At 35.7% G+C, this 21,877-nt stretch overlaps 1 protein-coding gene across 11 annotated transcripts in view; it reads right to left on the bottom strand.

Annotated features, from left to right (window-relative positions):
• Positions 1-21,877, bottom strand: part of CLOCK (clock circadian regulator) — a 121,955-nt gene that overhangs the window by 45,995 nt on the left and 54,083 nt on the right. For 7 of the 11 annotated variants that reach the window (XM_063664548.1, XM_054484429.2, XM_063664551.1 and 4 more), the window contains 5 exons: positions 14,787-14,878; positions 8,139-8,228; positions 5,542-5,601; positions 4,710-4,858; positions 1,878-1,969 (listed from right to left, as the gene is read on the bottom strand). In XM_063664548.1, the coding sequence (XP_063520618.1) occupies positions 1,878-1,969; positions 4,710-4,858; positions 5,542-5,601; positions 8,139-8,185 (348 nt within the window). In that variant the 5' untranslated portion in view covers positions 8,186-8,228; positions 14,787-14,878. Of the gene's footprint in view, positions 1-1,877; positions 1,970-4,709; positions 4,859-5,541; positions 5,602-8,138; positions 8,229-11,792; positions 11,950-12,049; positions 14,879-21,877 lie in introns of those variants that run through there. The other 4 variants (XM_063664547.1, XM_054484433.2, XM_054484431.2 and 1 more) reach the window with 3 other exon arrangements.

Genomic DNA, 21,877 nt, shown 5'->3' with positions numbered 1-21,877 from the left:
GGCCAAAAGCTAGACCTCTTGCAACCAAACAAGTAGCAAAGTTGTGAATGAAAAAGAAAAGTTTTAGTGAACACATGCATGATAAGAAAGTGAAACAGCCTTATTCCTGATATGGAGAAAGTTTGAGTGGTCTGTACAGAAGATCAAACCAGCCACAATATCCCCTTAAGCCAAAGCCTAATCCAGAGCAAGGCCTTAATGCTCTTCAATTCTGTGAAGGCAGAGAGAGGTAAGGAAACTACAGAAGAAAAGTTCAAAGAGAACAGAGGTAGGTTCATGAGATATAAGGAAAGAGGCCATCTCCATAACATAAAAGTGCAAGGTGAAGCAGCAAGTGCTGATGTAGAAGCTACAGCAAGTGATCCGGGAGACCTAGGTAAGGTCATTGATGAAGGTCGCTACACTAGATACCAGAGTTTCAGTGCAGATCAAACAGCCTTCTATTGGGAGAACATGCCATCTAGAGCTTTCATAGTTAGAAAAGAGAAGCCAAAGCTGGCTTCAAAGCTTGAAAAGACAAGCTAACTCTCTTGTCAGGGGCAAATGCAGCTGGTGACTTTTAAGTTGAAGCCAATGTTCATTTGCCATTCTGAAAGTTCCAAAGCCCTTAAGAAGTATGCCCTATAAATACAGCAACAAACCCTGGATGACAGGACATCTGATGACAGCACATCCGTTGACAACATGGCTTACTGAATATTTAAAGCCCACTGTTGAGACCTACTGGTCAGAAAAATAGATTTCTTTCAAAATACTATTGCTCGCTGACAACGTACTTGGTTGCCCAAGAGTGCTGATGGAGATGTACAAGGAGATTAATGTTTTCATGCCTGCTAACACAACATCCATTCTGCAGCCCATGGGTCAAGGAATAATTTTGACTTTCAAGTCTTATTTAAGAAATACACTTCATAAGGCTACAGCTCCCATAGACAGTGATTCCTGTGATGGATCTGGGCAAAGTCAACTGAAAACCTTCTGGAAAGAATTCACCCTTCTAGATGGCATGAGAAGATTTGTGATTCATGGGAGAAGGTCAAAATATCAACATTACCAAGAGTTAAGAAGAAGTTGATTCTAACCCTTGTGGATAACTTTTGAGGGGTTCAAGGTGTCAGTGAATGAAGTAACTGCAGATGTGGTGGCAACAGCAAGAGAATTAGAATTAAAAGTGGATTCTGAAGATGTGACTGACTGCTGTGATCTGCTAATAAACCTGAACTGATGAGGAGTTGCTCCACTGATGAGTAAAGAAAGTGATTTCTTGAGATCAACTCTACTTCTGAAGAAGATGTGAATACTGTTGACATGACAGCAAAGGATACAGAATATTACATAAATTTAGTTGATAGAGCAGCAGCAGGGTTTGAGAGTACTGACTAATTTTGAAAGAAGTTCTACTCTGGGTAAAATGCTATCAAACAGCATTGCACGTTACAGAGAAATCTTCTTGAAAGGAAGAGTGAATTGATGTAGCAAACTTCATTGCTGACTCATTTTAAGAAATTGCCATAGCCACCCCAACCTTCAGCAATCACCACCCTAATCAGTTAGTAGCCACTGACACTGAGGCAATACCTTCCACCAGCAAAAAGATTAAGACTCACTGAAGGCTCAGATGATTGTTAGCATTTTTTAGCAATAAAGTATTTTTAAATTTCGGTATGATCAGTATTTTTTATATAACGCTATTACACACCTAATAGACTACAGGGAAACAAAACAATTCATGTGACTCATTTTATTGAAATACTAGCTTTATTGCAGTGGTCTGGAACTCAACTTGCAATATCACCAAGGTACACCTGTATATTAAGTCACCCTGTGATTTCTTTTTTGAGGAAAATAAAACTTTCAAAAATTAAATCTGGACATACCTCTAACATTAATTGTGTAAACTCTTCATTACTAAGGAATGTAGGTTTCCAGTCCTGTCGAATTTCACTAGCATCTGACTGTGCAGTGATTTCTGTAAACAGATCGACATATTAGTGGCATACTCCAACCACCGGAGGAGTACAAAAGCCCTACAAGTTGTCTTGTCTCTTCCCATTCTAATTAAAGATGACAACCATAGGCATTAACATTTATTGGGTAGATATCAAGAGGTCCAGGTTTTGGTATGATGAAATATTTGAGATAACATGGCAAGTTATCTCCTTGGATTTGGTCTCTTGGTAATACCAGTCTCTTCAGTTTTTCTCTTGGTGCTCTGATGGCTATGTTGCGGATGGGCTTGCGATTGCTTCCTATTTGACACAATGACCAAAGAAGATTTTTGCTCCAAGAATTCTGAAGAAATTCTTTTTTTCCTTTTCCTTCCCTTGCCATTCAAATAGCAATGTCTAGAGCAGCACTAGGGAAATTAGCTGAAAAAGGCCAAAGAGGTCACTAGGTTTGCTTTCAACAAAGAAGGCCTTAGGCCTGCCTACTGCTGGGCAAAAAGCTTCTTCCCAATCTTAAGTGCTCTATCTTAATTAATTAAAGAGACTAAATTAACATTTTATGCAAAAACTTTACTACAGTAATATTCCCACAGTGATTTTTCTTAGTGTCCTCTTTGTACAATAGTAGAGAGCTGGTCAAAAATTTGGAGATCCCTGCTGTGGGACATATGTTTGTCACAATTATTACTATTTTATTTCACTACATACTTCTAATAGATTTAGTTATGAAAAAGCTATTCATAAATGATGAAACCTAGTAACAAATGTTTTTCTATTTTTAAATGTAGACATATTAAAACAAGCAGGCAGAATAAAAATCTATGTCATAGACTATATTCTACAAAATATACTCTACTTTGTAGTAAGAAGTATAAACTAAATTCTGATTTTATCATCAGATAGAGAAATACAGCATACTGTCCCTCATCAAAAGTTAGCATATTAGAAATGCCTGTAGTGGAATATGAAGAGTAACTAAGAAGTAGAGCTACTAAATGTGTGGAATATAGTTGTGCTTTTCAAATTCACATCAATTATATATATTTGGGAAAAGAATTTAAATCCACAAACAAATCCAATCAAGTTTCATTAAACACAGGCCTATTTTAGGATGATATGTATATAAAATCCTTTTACCTTAACAGAAATACTATTTTTGTGAGAATTACATATCTGATTTTGAAAAAAAAAATTACCTAATCCCAAAATTCATCCTCTATTGTCAGGGGGAAATATATGCATTTCATTTCATTCAACAACCATTTATTGAACTCCTAGTACCTTTGGACTGGTTTCAATGAGTGTGCCATTTAACAACAGGCACTGAGGTTAGTGAGATACTATTTGTAGAGGTAAAATGTAATAATAGCGGTGGCAATAAATATTGACACATTTACAAAAGAATCAACAGAATTTGGCAACTGTGATACGGTGCTAAGGAAGCTGAAAAAAATCCTAAAATTTTTTCAGGTTTAAGTCTTAGGTGACTAAAAGGATGGTGGTATAAAAATGAAAAAAGGCAAGTTAAGAGAAAGAGGTAACTTGACAAAATGAAAATAAATTCAATTTTAGATGCACTGAGTTTGAGGACATGCAAAAGAAAGTCTAGAAGTTATCTGGAAATACATGGCTAAAATGTTTGCATCTAAAAATAGAAATCTGGTAGTTTAATAGAGACACAATAGCTGAAGCTATGGAATGAAGCAAGAGAAAGAGTGTACAGAAAGCAAGAGAACAAGGATAAGACTTAGGAATGTCACATTTAGAGGGTAGAAAGAGAGGAAAGAAGTTAGTTTCAGTTAGAAAGGGGGAGGAGAAAGTACAATATAAGGGAAGCCAAGGGAGGAGGGATAAAAATTTCCAGTGCTGTACAGATGCAGAAGAAGATGCAGTATAAGAAAAAACTATTGCTTTATTGAGGGATAGGAAGGTAATGTCATTAGTGAAATTAACAAAAACAGTTTCAACGAGTGGTGGAGCATAAACCAGTCTGGTAAGGCATTACCAACTGAGCTAGGCAGAAGTAAAACAGAGGCACTAATTACTAACTGTCCTGAGCTTTACAGTTTCATTTGCATTTGAAAAAGGAAATTTCCTTTTACAGGTTTTTTTTAAATCTATTATTTGTTACCAAAATATTTAATATTCTTTAAATTTTCTTTCCATGACTCATTTGTCAAGATGATTTTCTTCTATTAACAAATATTTTATTTTATAGTATTGATTTACTAGATATACATTGAAACCTTTTAAAATGACACGAGAACTTTATACTATCTAGCTTTTTCCTTTCTTTCAAATACACCCATAATTTTCCAACACAAACATGCTTCAGTGTCAATGAACTCTCTGCTTTTGCACATGTTCCCTTTGTGTGACACACTGTCTTCCTTAATCTAAAAGACTCAGTTGAAAAATCAACTATTTTTAAAGTCTCCCTGACATACTCTTTCCTGTGTTCTTGCTGCAAACAGTTTACAAGCACTACTCATATTTGTAATTATGTGCTTACATGTTTGTCTGCCCTGGCTTGACTTACTTCAAATCCAGGACTGTTACCCTGCATTATGAGGATTTAGAATGTAGTAGGCACGGAATAAATGTTTGTTGAATGAAAGAATGAATATATTAGGAAATCTTTTAAAACGCAATTGATTTCTCTCTCTTAAAAAAGCCAAGGAAGCATCCAATCTTAAGTATCTCTGCCAAGATTCTAACTAATGCTTTGAGAGTCTGTTCCATTTTACAAAGTTAAAAATTTACCTTTATGTTTTCGTAAAAAATCAATGCTTTTCTGCAGAACAGTAGATTTGTCCATCTTTCTAGCATTACCAGGAAGCATGGATCCCAGTTCTTTAATAAGAACATTAAATTGATCTCTACGTTTCTTTTCAGATTTGTTTCTAGATACTCTGATGAAATGAAAAATATGCATTTTTTAAACAATCTATTTAATTACACAAGTAGTTTAATACAATGTTAATTTAGACATGACACAGCATGTACGTCTGTCAACATAGATGGTAACAAATATCTCCCAGGTTACCAACAATATACAGTTAATTTGGGCAATAATTTTTCAGCTCAGTTTATTATTAAAGAAAATTTTACAAATCATGCATTTGACATACACGTTTTTATGAAAATGCCAATAAGAAAAACTGCATTCAAATCACAACTTTTATTTAATCTAATACTTTCAGTGATTGTTAACTTACATGGTTATTATAAATATATGTACTAAACGAATAAAGATGCTATTCTATGTGAAGCAGTAACCAGTAAACAAAGAGCTATTGAGAAAAATAAACTTGATTATTTATAAAACAATCATTTTATGATACCTGTAATTATCTGCTTTGAAGTCAGATTTTCTAATTCAGTTTCTGTTTAAGCAAAGCATAATACTTTTCCAAATGGTCAGAAGATATTTAATTTATAAACTACATACCAATATTCTAAGTTCTTCCACCTTGCTAATATATCTAAACTCCTAAAGCACATAGCTTTTGGAAATCATTAATTCACTATTTATTTACCATTATATTTATCTAGTATTCATTTATTTAGTATTTTATATCTCTAATCAAACTACCTTTTTGCTTTGTCCTTGTCATCTTCTTCCACCAACCCATCAAAAATACTACTGTCATCTCTAAAAGAAAGCGGATAGAGAAAGTAAGAGCAGACTCACTAAGCAACAGCAATACTAAAGTGACATGTAAATCAACTCAGTTATGCCCTATGATTTTTGTAAAGTTAATGAGTTATAACATTCAAACTACTAATCTATTTCCTAGTAAACATTCGAAAATCAAAATTCAGTAATAATTATATTTTTAAGCTTATTACATAAATTGTAAAAGTATTTATACTTAGCTATATTATGAACACATCACGCTAAACAAGAATTTAACCAGTTTAAATATCTTGTTTCAAACGTTCAGTAATCAGTAAAAACGTATAGAAAGTCAGTGTTTGCCATTATATAAAATTATTTTTGTTAACTATAACAGCATAATTTAAACTTTTTCTTAGATATTTACTTTCTAAAACCACAAATTACTCGTAAACATCACAATGTAATGCATTAACTTATATTAATACATTTCATTCATTTACTAATTCATTTGACAAATATGTATTAGCACTCATGTGCTCTGTTCTGGACATGTTTAGCAAGCAATGAACAAGACATTTAGCTGCTTTCCTACAGTTTTTCCTTTTTTTCTGGAGACAGAGTCTTACTCTGCTGCCCAGACTAGAGTGCAGTTGCACAAACATGGCTCACTGCAGCCTCAACCTCCTGGGTTCAAGAAGTCCTCTTGCCTCAGCCTGCTGAGTAGCTGGGACCACAGGTACATGCCACCATGACTGGCTAGTTTTTTTTATATTTTTGTAGAGATGGGGTCTTGCTATGTTGACCAGGTTGGTCTTGAACTCCTGGGCTCAAATGACCTTCCTATCTCAGCCTCCTAAAGTGTTGGGATTACAGGTGTGAGATGCCATACCCAGCCTCATTTTCTAGTTGATAGAAACAAGTATAAAAATGGGAGATGAGGCCAGGCGCAGTGGCTCACGCCTGTAATCCCAGCACTTTGGGAGGCCGAGGCAGGTGGATCATGAGGTCAGGAGATCGAGACCATCCTGGCTAACACGGTGAAACCCAGTCTCTACTAAAGATACAAAAACTTAGTCGGGCATGGTGGTGGGCACTAGGCCCTGAAATTTATAAAAAATTTTTATATGTATATGAATTTTCCGAGGACAGAGTTCATAACTTTCATGACATTCAGAGATAAGGAACCCATATTAATAATCACTGCTTTATGTCTGAAAACACAAATGTCATCCCTAGATGTCATACTATCTAGAATGGGAAAAGCATAATGCCAAATTCATATTTTATCCATCAAAGGCAGTGAAGAAATATCTTTTCCAAGAAAAAGACTATCATTAATTCCACCTGTAACTATGGCACGGTTCAAAGCTATTGACATGGTGCAGGCAGGCCTCTTTAAGGAAGTTTCTTGCTCCTCAGATCTCAAGTTCTGGTGGAGTATACATCTTTACTATCTAGCTCATAAAAAGGGAGAAAATCTGTCCCTAGATGTCAAAAGTCACTTCTATGTACAAGTCTAGCTGCAAAACTCTTAAAGAATCCCCAACAGATGGAGTACACTGAACAGTGCAATAAACGCATTAACAACTTTAATGTCAGACAAACCAACACAAGTAAAAATTCCAGATCATATCTTACTAGCTATGTGACTTTAAACAAGTTATTTAACCTCTCTGACCTACAGTTTTCTCATTTGTAAAATCTTGCAGAATTATTGAGGTTAAATAACATGTAAAAAAGTATTCTGTACATTTGCTGTCAGAGTAGATGCTTTAAAAATGTTGTTGGATTATATCAAATTTAAGATATTATTGACTGTTAAGATTACCACTATTTTATGTGCCCTTAAGAAAGAAAAAAAGAGTGCTACCAATTAAATTATGATAAGAGATGCTAAAATGTAAAAAACGAAGACAACTTAGTCTTTTCTTTTCTACTTTTACTTTAGGTTCAGGGGTATATGTGTAGGTTTTTCATGTGGGTAGACTACGTGTCGCTGAGGTTTGGTGTACCAATGACCTCACCACCCAAGTAGTGAGCACAGTACCCGACAGTTTTTTAACCCTCACTGCCCCCTTCCACCCTCCTCCAAAAATTTCAAGTATTAAAATCAAAGGAATATGGAGATTTACCCTTTTCCCAAGAGTAAGATGTAAAGATTACAATTTTAACTAATGAAATCCTAATTATAGTTACCTCTTATCAGTCACAAATACTAAGATGCTTGAAGGGATGAAGTTAGATAAGAAGAAAAAAGACTCTAGAAGGTTCCAAGGAAACATTTGCAACTGTCAGAATTTCCTTCAGAGAAGCTATGACCAAATCACTAAAAATTACAGGTCAGGACTCATTTAAAACACACAAGCCATATGCTGCTGACTTTGCCTCTGGAAAATACTGATATACCTTACTTATTTTTTTATACTAAATTTGTTTAATACAGAAACTGAATGCAATAGTAATTATGTTTAGGCATAAAACTCCTTCTATCAATTTCATATAGACCATTATTCTAATAGTGCATTTTAAAATAACTATATATAACTTAAAATAAGTCTTCAAAAACATACCTGTCAACAATCGAGCTCATTTTACTACAGCTTACGGTAAACAACATAACATACTACGTTTTCGTCTTGTAGCAGACATTTGTACTTCTCCTTAGGTGAAAAGAAAAATAAATGGTCATTAGTTTTCTAAAAATCTTACTTCCACAAAGTTATCTTGAGAAATACTATATGTTATCACAGAGACTTCAAAACGTTTTGTTTGTACTGAAGACCAGAACGTTATTTTCAAGCAAATACCTAGGGCTGAGGTACATTTGAGGCTTTTTCCCTCCTAAAAAACAACTACAAGAAAAAAAGTAATTCAGGCTCATATTAACTTTCTCTTTACTATCAATCAAAATAAAATGGACATTCTCAATATTCAGTACATATTTGACTATATAACTACAAATAGTCTGTAATAACACCATCTATTCAGCAATAAATATTTGTTGAAAGCCTATTTTCTGCTAAACAGTACAGCAGGCTTTGGGCACATAACAGTGAAAGACACAGTCCCTGTAGGAAAAATTTGCAATTGAGCAGGAAGATAGATATCTAAATAATTATAATAAGAGGTATAATGAAGACATATACTGTGTAATGCTATCACTGGGCAAGGAACAATTATGTCTACCCATGGGAATTAGAGGAGGGAAACAAGAGGAAATATTCTTGATGACAGTAAGTCTGTCAGGGAGTCAAAATTCTTTTTTAATGCAAATATGGTGCAGGGATGGGCAGCATCACCATCCTCTGAGAGCTTGTTTTCAAAGGCAAAATCTTAATGAACCAGAATCTACATTTTCACAAGGGCTCCATGTGATAATGTATGACCACTTAAGTTTGAGAAGCAACAGGCTGGAGGACAGAAACAGGTAATAGGTGAAAGAATTTTAAGCGATAGGAATGGCAATTTGTAAAAGCACAGGCCTTAGTGAGACAAAAGAATATCGTATTTGAGAAACTAAGAGGTTTAGCATTTTCCTTATGAAATACCTGAGATGTTACAATTTAAAGTTTTAATTACTAGACCATAAAGTTTGAGAATACAAGCGGTAAACTGGCAAAGGCAAGTCAAGTACAGGAGAGTCTTACTATAAAGAGTCTCATACCCAAATTGAAGGAAGCAAAACTTACTGCTTTAAAGCTGGATCACAAGCCTAAAATTTGTCTCTCTATATTCTATAGGTTGAGTATCCCTAATCTGAAAACCTGAAATCCAAAATGCTCCAAAATCTGAAAGCTTTTGAGCATCAACATAATGTTCAACATTCAAAGGAAATGCTCAACGGAGCATTTCTAAACCAGAGAAGATTAAAGATATCACAAGAACATGAGATTCTAAACATTCAGTCACTGTTTTCAAATGCACCTTCATGAAAGGAAAGGAGAATAACCCTGGTAACATTGCTGCATTGCCTGTATGGTTACGGCTGCAGAAGCAGAACTGTGAAGGGCTCAGAATATTTTTTTTTTCTTTTTGTTTTTGAGATGGGGTCTTACTCTGTTGCCCAGGCTGGAGTGCTGTGGCATGATCATAGCTCACTGCTGCCTTGAAATCCTGGGCTCAAGCAATCCTGCCACTTCAGCCTCCTGAGTAGCTGGGATTACAAGTGCTTGCTACCATACCCAGGGCTAAGAGTTTTTAAAAGAAAATGAGTGGCAGAGTCAAAGATAGAAATAATAAAATAAAAAGGATTAACACCAGGATGAAATGTTGTGATTTTAAGTGTCTGAGGTAGTATCAGCAGATGGAACACAGAACTACAGAATTTTAGAGGTAGAAGAGAATTTAAAGACCACCTAAGTACATCCCTCTGGTCCAACAGACATATTTATCTTCATGGTAAGAACTGAGGCTGATTCTATCACTAGAACAAGAAGAACAGTATAAAAGTAATAGGGCAAATTTCAGTGAATTCAAAAAGAATTGTTAACAGTAAAAAGTTCAAAAGGCCAGATCTGAGCCTTATAAGGCACCCAGTAAGCCATCAGTATGGCTTAATTATCAAAAGGTAGAAAATAAGACAAACTACCAAAAACACGGCGGGGGATGGTGGCGGGGACTGGACAATGCCAAGAATTAACGGTTATACTACAGGAAGAGCCTTGCTGACTACTAGAAGGGTGAATCCAATATAGTTTAGAAGATACAGGCTGATGCTTTATTACACTGTTTTACTATTGTTGTTAACAACATTCTTCTAAAAATTATTTGTCGTCCAGCTAATAGAACAACATAAGATAGCTCTCTCTTTCTGAGACAGGGTCTCCCTCTGTGGCCCAGGCTGGAGTGCAGTGGCGTGATCTCACCTCATTGTAGCCTCTGCCTCCCAGGTTCAAGTGATTCTCCTGCCTCAGCCTCCTGAGTAGCTGGGATTACAGGCCCGGACCACCAGAAGCCAGCTAATTTTTGTATTTTTAGTAGAGATGGGGTTTCACCATATTGGTCAGGCTGGTCTCGAACTCCTGAACTCTGGTGATCCGCCCGCCTTAGCCTCCCAAAATGCTGGGATTACATGTGTGAGCCACCATGACCGGTCAGATATAACTCTTAACAGTCTAGCGCAAGATCTTCATCTTTTCAGCCAACTGACATACACATTTTACTTAAGGGAAAGGGAAAGGAATAAGTAAAATAGGCTAGACATGCACCCTAGAGCAAACGTTAGAAGATTTCCCTAAACTTTTTAAAATGGTGTCAAATTAACTTTAACAAGACAAACTGGTAAGGTGGAACAGTCAAAATACTTTGTTTGCAGACTACTGCAAGTCCCACGCTTTCAATTCAGAAAGAGACTAGCTAGTCACATTTGTCCATGTTGTGGAGTCTAAGGATACAGATGCCATGCCACTTCCCTACACAAGCTGAAGTGGAATGTCAAACATATAATCTAATATAGAATAAATTTCATTATTTTTTAAGTTCAACATTAGACCACAATGATATGCAATGTCTTCAAAAAGATCAGTTGCAGTTACTGGAATCCAAAATTCACCAGTTATATTTAAAATAACTAAAATAGTATAATTGGATTGTTTATAACACAAAGGATAAATGCTTGAGGGGATGATATCCCATTTTACATGGTGTAATTATTACATATTGCATGCCTTTATCAAAACATCTCATGTACCCCATAAAATATATATATATACTAGGTACCCACACAAATTAAAATTAAAATTAAAAATTCCAAAAAACAAAGTTCTCCAACTATAAAGGATCAAGTTACAGCTAGGAATCAAATGCTCCTTTACTTAAGCAACTTGAGATCAGAGTCATCTGGTGATATGACTTCCCAGCTCAACATGCATCACATTACTATTTTATTCATACACATGCACATTTCCCCAATTTCTCAATATCATAATTTTGGTTAGGTGGTTATATTTGGAGTTAACATCATTATGACTCCGTAAATGCCAATTCACAGCTGAGCCATATAGTATACTATAATTACTTTTCCTTTTGAGCAGTTTTTCCTAGAGTTACCATTTTATTGTTTACCTAGTTTTGTTTAAACTTACTACCAACTACAAATTCTTCCCTGTCTATATCTACTATTTCTTCAAACACATTACACATTCTACCAATTTCACCTTCTCACAGCTGTATCTCTAGAAATCTTCCAACCTGTTTCTAATTGGGACTGGAAACTATCTACTAACCTGAGGACCAGCTGTCTTCTTGTGATCATTATTCATCATCATCCTGGTGATTCCCTGGGTCTCTAGTTAGGTCATATTCCCTGTTACTTGTATCCTATGCCTTCATCTTTTTTAGTTTACTTCTTTATTTTTGTTGAGTAATTCCTCCAATAACTGCCTAAGAAAGGGGACATGACAGGTAAGTTTTTTAAGGCTTCATAAGTCTAAAACTGTCATTAGTCTATCCTTAATCAATAGTTTAGTTGGATACTGAATACCTGGTTGAAAATCACTCTTCCCTCTGAATGCCGAAGGCTCCACTATCTTCTAGCTTCCAGTGTGGTGTCAAGAAGTGCAAAGCCATTCTGATTACTGATCCTTTAGATGTCACCTGTTATTTTATTTCACTCTGGAAACTCCCTTGTTTTCTAAAATTGAACAGTGATATGCCCTGTTTTGGCTTGTTTTTATATCTGTACTGGTCACTCAACAGGCTTTTCCTAACTGGTAACTCATGTCCTCTAATTCTGGAGAGTTTTCTTGAGTTGTTCTCTATTATTTGTTTTTCCCCTCTATTTCCCCTCTCTCCTTCTGGAGCACTTATTTGAACATTGGAGATCCTGGACAGTTGTAATTTTCTTATTTTTTCTCTACCATTTTCCATTTCTTTGGCTCTTTGCTCTACTTTCAATAGATTTTATTTTTCAACCTTTCCAATGAGTTTTTCATTTCTAATTTCATTTCTTACTGTTTCTCATTCATATTTCATGGATATAGCATCCCTCTTACCTTTATCTAAGATTTGCGTTTAATTTTCACCCACCTAACTGCTCTCCATTTAGCCTAACTTGGTGTTTTACCTTTTGGTTTGGCCTTTGTCTTGCACGTAAGAGGTTTTTCCTCAGCTGTCTACTGATCTCTGAACATGAGCTCATATTTAAGGGTAAGTGCTAAAAAAACTGAAGCTCTGTGTGATACAGCTTGCTGACTGTTAACTTTATTGTAGGGCTATCAGGTTGAAATATTTCTTTGGGGAATTCTCAATGTCAGAATCTTTAGATCTTTTCTTTGAAGATGATTATAATTCAGAAAAAAGAATTACGTATCTTCTCAACTCTTGCCTGAAGAGTATAAAAACCTGGTACCCTGGGTTCTTAACCCTTCTATTTTTAACATGTCACCCCCATTCTCAGCCATGTTTGTGGCTCCTTTATTTTATCCTTAATAGGGAATAAATCTCCAGACTTCTGCTAAGATAGGAAAAAGGTGGCTGCCTTGGTTCCAAAGTTAAGAAAAGGATCCATGGAATATAATTACCCTTTAAATAGATTTGCAACAAATCATCCTGTTTTAGTTCCACCATCACTCCTATTTCCAGAAATAGTTTTCAATTCACGAAAATTATAGAGGTTCTACAGTGCCAAGAGGTTTGTTTCAGCTTTCCCACAGCAGGCTTAGGATCCTGGGATTTGCAAGAAAGTTACTATGCTCCCTTTTGCAGTCCCAAATTTTGTTGCTACTGTTTCTTCTCCATTCTCTGTGTCCTGTTATGTCTTTCGTAAAAATCTTCTTACTTTAGCTTCAGTAAGGTTTCAAGAGAAAATAAAATTTAATTGTATTGTTTGCCATCTCTAGCAGTTTCCCATATTCTTTGTTCATCACTCTTAATTAGGCTTTCATCCCCACCACTCCACTCAAATTGCTCACTCTTATTAGTTATCCCAAATCTCCATATTGCCAAGTCTAATGGCTGTTTTATTCTCTATTTGACCATTAAGCAATATGTGATGTAGATGACCACTTCTGCATTTATTAAATACATTCTTTTCTTGGTTCCAGTGACAGAATATTCTCCTGCTTTTCTACTCATCTTGCTGGCTGCTCCTTCTCCTCTAATTAATACTGGCATGTGCCAGGGCTGAATCCTTCTAAATCTGTATACACTTCCTAGATAAATCACACTTCTACATGCCAATGACTCCCAAATCCACACCCCTAGAATAGATTGTCAAATGCAGTTAGATATCCAACTGCTTTTCAGAAATTTCTACAGATTTTAAAGGTGTCCAAAATGTCATATACTTAAAACAGAACACTTAACTTTCTTCTGTAAATTTGCTTCTCTCCCAGTTTTTTCCCCCAACCTGATCTCCATATACTCTCCCCATCATTTACTGTATTCCAGGCACATTATGCTCTTTATGTTCCTCAAACATTTCATTGTCTTTCTTGTTCTCACTACCTATAAAGCTCTTCGCTCAGATCTTCACACAGCTGGCTCCTTTTGCCATTCCGATATCAATTAAAATTCCACTTTTTCAATTAGGCTATCTCTGACTGCCTAATGAAAGCAGTCACCAGTCTCTACCACATTATCCTTTTTTTTTTGTATGTGTAAGACAAGGTCTCACTCTGTCTCCCAGGCTGGAATGCAGTGGCACAATCACAGCTCACTGTAGCCTCAACCTCCTAGGCTCAAGTCCTCCTGCCTCAGCCTCCCAAGTAGCTGGGATCACAGGCATACATCATCATGCCCAGCTAATTTCTAAATTTTTGGTGGAGATGGGGTCTCACTATGTTGCCCCAGCTGGTATCAAACTTCTAGGCTCACACAATCCTCCCACCTCAGCCTCACAAACTGCTAGGATTACAGGCACAAACCTTACAGTGCCCAGCCTTACACTATCCATTTATCCATTTTAATTATCTGCACAGTACAAACCACAAATTTCTCACTTTGTATTATTTGTGTTTCTCACTTGTGTATTATTATTCTTCTAGAAGGTGGTTCTCATGACAGCAGGGACAGCTTCTGTCTTGTTCATCACTGAATCCTCAGTATCTAAAGTAATTATCAGAACATAGCTGATACTACATTTGGCGGTAAATTAACACACAAAAATTTTTTTAAATTAAACTTTCCTTAAATTAGTGTGTCAAAATAGTTGATGGATTCTTTTATTTTTCTGGAAAAATATCATTTTATGATGCATTCTAAGATGCACCTTTCTTTACCTTTTGTACTCTTTGGATCTTTTAAACTGATTCCTCAGGAAACTATAGGTTCAAGGTAATCTTCTATATGACCAACCATAAGTCTCAGAATTCTGTTTAAACAAGAAAAAATGTTAGATTTATTCAACTTACATAGAAGTTTATCATTAAAAGGGTTTTAAAATAATTTTTAAAAATAAAATTTAGAACTCTGTCACAAAAATGTATATAACCAATTTTAAATTCTATAAATTGTTTCTAAAAGAAAACAAAATAACTTAAAACATGAATAAACTAAAACAATCACTTAATTCTGGTACAGAAGTTAAAAGATAAAAGTATTAAAAAACTGTAACTATAAAAATGTTAATGAGTATACAACATAAAAGGATAAAATTGTGACATCAATAACAAGGGGAGAGTAAGAAAGTTACATTTTTATATGCAATTGAATTTAGATTGTTATACGCTTAAGACAGACTGTTTTAACTATAAGGTGTTTTTATATATAAGCCCCATGGTAATCACATGTGAGGACTGAAACAAGAAAATGAGAGGGGAGTCAAAGCACAACTACAAAAGATAAATAAATAAATAAATAAATAAATAAATAAATAAATAAATAAGAAACACAGAGAAAAACATGAGGAAAGGAAAAGAGGGACAACAGCACTACAAGAAAGACAGCAAGCCCTTCTCTATCAGTAACCACTTTAAATGTAAATGGATTAAACTCCTCAATCAAAATACATGGAGTGGCTGAATGGATTTAAAAAAAAAAAAAGATCCAACTGCATGTTGTCTCCAAGATTCACCTCAGATTTAAGAACAGAAACTGAAAGTGAAAGAATGGAAAAATATATCCCATGTAAATGGCAGCCTAAAGAGTATAAGTGACCATACTTAGATAAAATAGATGTAAAGTGAAATACAAGAGACAAAGAAGGACATTATATAGTAATAACAGTCAATTCATTAGGAAAATATAGCAATTATAAATATATATATATATATATATATATATATATATATATATATATATATATATACACCCAACATCAGAGGACCCAAATATATTAAGCAAACATCAATAGAACTGAAGGGGGAAATAGCAGATACAATAGTAGCAGGAAACGTCAATACCCCACTTTCAATAATGGACAGACAATCCAAGAGAAATCAAGAAGGAAAGCATAGACTTAAACAGTGTATCAGTACAGTCATCCTTCATTATCTGAGATGGACTGGTTCCAGGACCCCCCACCAAATATTAATATCAAAATCTGCAGATGCTTAAGTCCCTTATACAAAATGATGTAGTATTTGCATATAACCTATGTGCCTCCTCCCCTATACTTTAAATCATCTCTAGATTACTTAATAATGCATAATACAATGTAAATGTGATGTAAATAGGTGTTATACTATATTGGTTTCTTAAATTTGTATTATTTGTAAATGGTTTTATTCTCTGAATATTTTTATCCACAGTTGGTTGAATCCACAGATGTGGAACCTTCAGATGCAGAAGGCCAACTGTATAGACCAAATGGACCTAACAGACATACACAAAACATTCCACCCAACAACAGCAGAATACACATTATTCTCAAGTACACAGAGAACGTTCTCTAGGACAGATCACCTAATAGGGCACAGAACAAGTTTTAACAAATTTAAGGTTCAATTATACTAAGTATCTTCTCTGATCACAGTGAAATGAAAATAGAAATCAGTATCAGAAGGAAAACTAGAAAATTCATAAGCAGATGAAATTTAAACACACTGTTGAATAACCAAAGAGTCAAGGAAGACATCAAAAGAGAAATCAGAAAACATCTTGAGACAAACGAAAACACAACATACCAAAATGTATGGGATGCAGCAAAAGTGTTCTGACAGGGAATCTTATTTCAGTCAATGACTGCATTAAAAATGAAGAAAGATTCCTGTCAGTAGGTGTGCTAAAAGAAAAAAAAAAAAAGGAAAGATCTCAAACAATGCAACTTTATACCTCAAAGAACTAGAAAAAGAAGAACAAAGCCCATAGAGAGCAGAAGGAAGGAAATATGATTAGAGTAGAAATAAAACAGTGAATAGGAAAAAAAAAAATCAACAAAACTAAGAGTTGTTTCTTTGAAAAGACTAACAAAATTGACAAACCTTTAGCTACACTAGGAATAAGAGAAGACTCAAAATCAGAAATAAAAGGAGAAATTACAACTGATGTCACAGAAATAAAAAAGTATTTTTTTGAGACAACTCAATAAATATACACCAACAAATTGGATAACCTAGAAAAAATTGATAAATTCCTAGAAATACGCCATCTACCACCAAGGCTGAATCATGAATAGAAAATGTGAACAGAGTTCACAGCAGCTTTATTCATAATGCTCTAAAACTATAAACAACCCAGATGTTCATTGACAGCACAATGGATAAACAAAATGTGGTATTCATGTAATGGAATGCTATACAACAAAGAGAAGACTGCATGCCACAGCACAGATGACTTTACAGGAGAGTACATAGTTTTTTTAAGAATAGACAAATTAATCAGTAAGTCAGAATGATAAAATAAAAAAAGAAAATCTGAGCAGACACGTATAACTTGTAATTATATTGAATCAAAAACTTCCCGACGAAGAAAAGCCAGGACCATACACATGACCTCACTGAAGAATTCTACCATAGTGAAAGAATTAATACCAATCCCCCTCAAATGCTTCCAACAAACTGAAAAGGGAACACTTTCAAACTCTTTATGAAGCCAGCATTATGCTGATATCAAAGCCAAAGACACCATAAGAAAAAAACTATAGACCAATATTCCTGATGAATATTGATGAAAAATTCTCAACAAAATACTACCAATCCAAACGCAACAGTAAATTAAAAGGATTACACCACATAACCAAGTGGTATTTATCCCTGGGATCTGAGCAAGGTTCAACATATATTAATAAAGCCAATCCATGTGCTACACCACATTAACAAAATAAAGGATAAAAATCGTATGAGGGATCTCAATTGATGCAGAAAAAGCATTTAACAAAATCCAACACCTATTCATGATTAAAAAAAAAACAAAACACCATTCAACAAACTAGGAATAGAAGGAATTTATAAACCAGGGAAAGGAGGAATTTCTCTTGCTTAAAAAATAAATTGGTTTGAAAATTATGCCCTTTGACCCAGTAATTTCACTTTGAGAAATAAGAAAATAATCAAAGATACATCTAAACATTTATATTCATTGAGATATTATTAAAAATAATAAAGTTAGGCCAGTCACAGTGGCTCATGCCGGTAATCCTAGCACTTTGGGAGGCCGAGGCGGGTAGATCACTTGAGGTCATGAGATCAAGAACAGCCTGGCTAATATGGTGAAACCCCATCTCTACTACAAATATAAAAATTAGCTGGGCATGGTGGCACACGCCTGTAATCCCAGTTACTCAGGAGGTGAGGCAGGAGAATCGCTTGAACCCAGGAAGCGGAGGTTGCAGTGAGCCGAGATAGCACCACTGCACTCTGGCCTGGGTGACAGAGCGAGATTCTGTCTCCAAAAAAATAAAATAAAATAAAAACAGTAAAGCTAGAACAAATTTAAATGTCTAACTGCATTAACAGTGGCATGAAAATATATCAGACATAAACCTGAATATACCAAAAGTATCAACTGTGATTGCTCCTAGGTAGTTTATGGATGGTGTTTTTTGTTCTTTCTTTAGTACTTTCTAAAATTTCTCCCATGAACATGCATTACTTTTATAATCAGAAAACTTAAGTGCTGCATTTTTTTTCTTTTTCTTTTAACTGTCCAATACTAGAGGCCTAGCTATACATGAGGAGGCAAATAAGATAAAACAGAACCTGTTATCTATTCCAGAGAACGAAAACTTAAGTAACAGAGACTATTTTTCTATGTTCTAGTCATTTAAAGAAAAAAAAGTTTCATCTAGTTAATAATTTTAAAATTATTAATTACAAATGGCTAACTCAGGAATTTGAATTTTAAAAATTAAAACTACAGTTTTTCCCTAACCTAATAACCTACTGACCCACTGACCTACTTTGGAATTTAGGTTTGTTAATTCTGATACCACAGGTATTTCGGGAACTGACGGATCTATTAACATTAATTAAAAGTAGTGCTGAAATTTAATTGACCGGTATAATACAAAACCTAAGGAACAAACCTTAACTACGTTTATTACCATTTATGAAAAATTCTAACTCGCTTCTGCAAATTACTGATTTTGTATTATAACTGAAACAGTAATTATTTCTAAGAGAAAAACTATTTTAACTTGCAAAGAAAGGCCCAAATATTTAATACTTTTTAGATTCATTGTTTAATGTACGAGGAAAAAATGAAATTAAACAGTAGTTTTCAATTTATTCAATACTGAATGTATTAGCCACCTCTACAACCAATATAAGATATTGGCAAAATAAAACACATATTTGGTTTTACAGCTATCTCTACAATCAATTTAAATTTGAAAACTGACCTGTAAGAATAAGAATCACATCCCAAACCGGTTTTATGAACTAGACCTCTTAGAACCAGAGAGGATTCTGGCTCAAGACAAGCATCAACTGACACTATAACTCTAGCCTGCTGAATGTCAAGATGTAAGATATTCACTAAACCTCATTAAATAAACAAAAACTAAAAAATTAATACAGTTCTCTTAGTGGGACAATACTATTCCAACAATTCAACTAATATATATTTTTCAAGTAATGTCTGAGCTTCGTATTCATGTAATAGACTGATCTTGCCCACAGAGTATAGGAGCACCTTATCCCCTTTTCAGAGATAAGACTGAGGCCTACACCTGTCCTCAGCCCCAAGTAAGCCCCACATAAAACCTGAAGGTGGAGGGAGAGCACAAGCCTCAGAATGAATTTCACATGTAATCAGGTACCATAAATCTGAAGGTATACCACTCTACACCTGGCCTTCATCCTAACACCAGCAGGAAGAAAGAGGGAGCCCTGTGGTAGGCAGAATAACAGCATCCGAAGAATGTCCATTCCCTCTTCCCTGGACCTTATGAAGATGTTACCCCACATGGCAAAAAAGGACACTGCAGATGTGATTAAGGATAAGGATCTTGAGATGTGGAGATTATCCTGCATTATCCAAGTGGGTCCAAAATAATCACGTGAGTTCTTAAGCGCAAAGGACCTTTCCTAGCTGTGGTTTGATATACCAGAAAGAAGGGTCAAAAAGATGCCAAGTTAAAGGCATAAGAATGATACAATGGACTATGGGGACTCAGGGGGAAGGGAAGGATAGGAGGGGGGATGAGGGATAAAAGACCATACACTGGGAACAGTGCTCAGGTGATGGGTGCACCAAAATCTCAGAAATCACCACTAAAGAACTTATCCACGTAACCAAACACCCCCTGTTCCCCAAAAACCTATTGAAATAATAATTCTTTTAAAAAGATGCAAAGTTGCTGGCTTTGAAAGTGAAAGAAGGTGGCCACAAGCCAAGGAATTCAGGTAGCCTCTACAAACTGGAAAAAACAAGGAAACAGATTCAACAGATTTTCTCCTAAAGCCTCCAGAGAGAAATGCAGCCCGCTGACACCTTGAGTTCAGGTCAGTGAGATTTGTGTTGGCCTTCTGAGCTGCAGAACTGTAAAACAATAAATTTGTATTGTTTTAAGCCATTAAGTTTGTGGTTATTTGTATGGTAGGCAACAGAAAACTATACAGAATCCGGTTTATCTCGATAAACCTGGCTCTCACCAACACCTCCCTTTCAGTATTTACAGCAACCTGCATAGGAGATCATCAAAGCAAATCCCATTATGCCCTCCATTCTTTTCACATGAGTCAACAAGAAATGCCCAAGACTCCCAAGTCATCCCCCATCCCTATATACTTTCATCCCTATATACTCTGTATGTCCCTACACTGACCCCTTTTCTCTTCCTCCCCCAATTCCCGAAATCCTTTTGCAGTGTCTTCTGGAACTCATGGTACATATCGTCGTTAAAATATCCTATTTCTTCAGTATTGTTGTTGCACACTCTTCACCTTTCTTGCACCAGCCATAACCTCTCTCCCCCCTAGGAGTCCTGCTCTAGCTCCAGCCCTTTCAAACGATGGCTTCTCTCCCATGTGAGATAAAATGTATTTACTCTCCCATATCTCAGATGACCAAGCCCTGTTGGCGGGGTGAACTTCCTTGTAACTCATTGTCATTTCTGAATTATTCTCTCCCTCCCTAAAACCTTAGCTTTGACTCTCATGCCACCAGACTACATCAGCTATTATCCCCTCCTTATTGTAGCCATTCACAAACCCCAGGATAAGCCCCTTCACTCCACGAAGGGTGCGACCCTCTCCAATACCTCTTTTGAATTTCAGTGTACACAAAATGATCCCCCCAAACTGGCCAGTCAGTTCCTTGATCTCTTCTGCAACAATTTTGTGTTCCACCCCACCTCCCACTCATTCTGCTAGTGTTACCCCAGAATTCACCATTACTAATATCCAAAAGACCCTCCGTATCCTCAATTTTAAGCACCTAACCCCTCTCTCTCACAAACTGGGATAGCATGTGATCCACCTGACGCAAAAAGACAATACAAACATTTTTTAAAAAAACCAAAAAACTGCTGGGCACAGTGGCTCACACCTGTAATCCCAGCACTTTGGGAGGTCAAGGCGGGTGGATCACCTGAAGTCAGGAGTTCAAGACCAGCCTGGCCAACATGGTGAAACCCCGTCTCTACTACAAATACAAAAATTAGCCGGGCGTGGTGGCAGGCGCCTGTAATCCCAACTACTTGGGAGGCTAAGGCAGGAGAATCGCTTGAACCCAGGAGGTGAAGGTTGCATTAAGCCAAGATTGCTCCACCGCACTCCATCCTAGGCGACAGGGCGAGAGGCCGTCTCAAAAAAAAAAAAAAAAAAAAAAAAAAAACACAAAAAAACAAAAACAAAAAAACTGACAATATAGCTCTAATTTATTTATGTTTGGTCTTTAAAAAGAAAAAGAAAACTGTGCCAGCTCATAATCTTTGTTGAAGCCTCAGTTTCTCTTCCTAGTAAAGGCACAAGGGAGTAAAGCAAGTTTA

Source organism: Pongo pygmaeus, chromosome 3 (genome assembly GCF_028885625.2).
Source record: "Pongo pygmaeus isolate AG05252 chromosome 3, NHGRI_mPonPyg2-v2.0_pri, whole genome shotgun sequence".
NCBI lineage: Eukaryota > Metazoa > Chordata > Mammalia > Primates > Hominidae > Pongo > Pongo pygmaeus.
The sequence above is the reverse complement of the archived record's forward strand: the minus strand, read 5'-3'. Positions and strand labels throughout refer to the sequence as shown.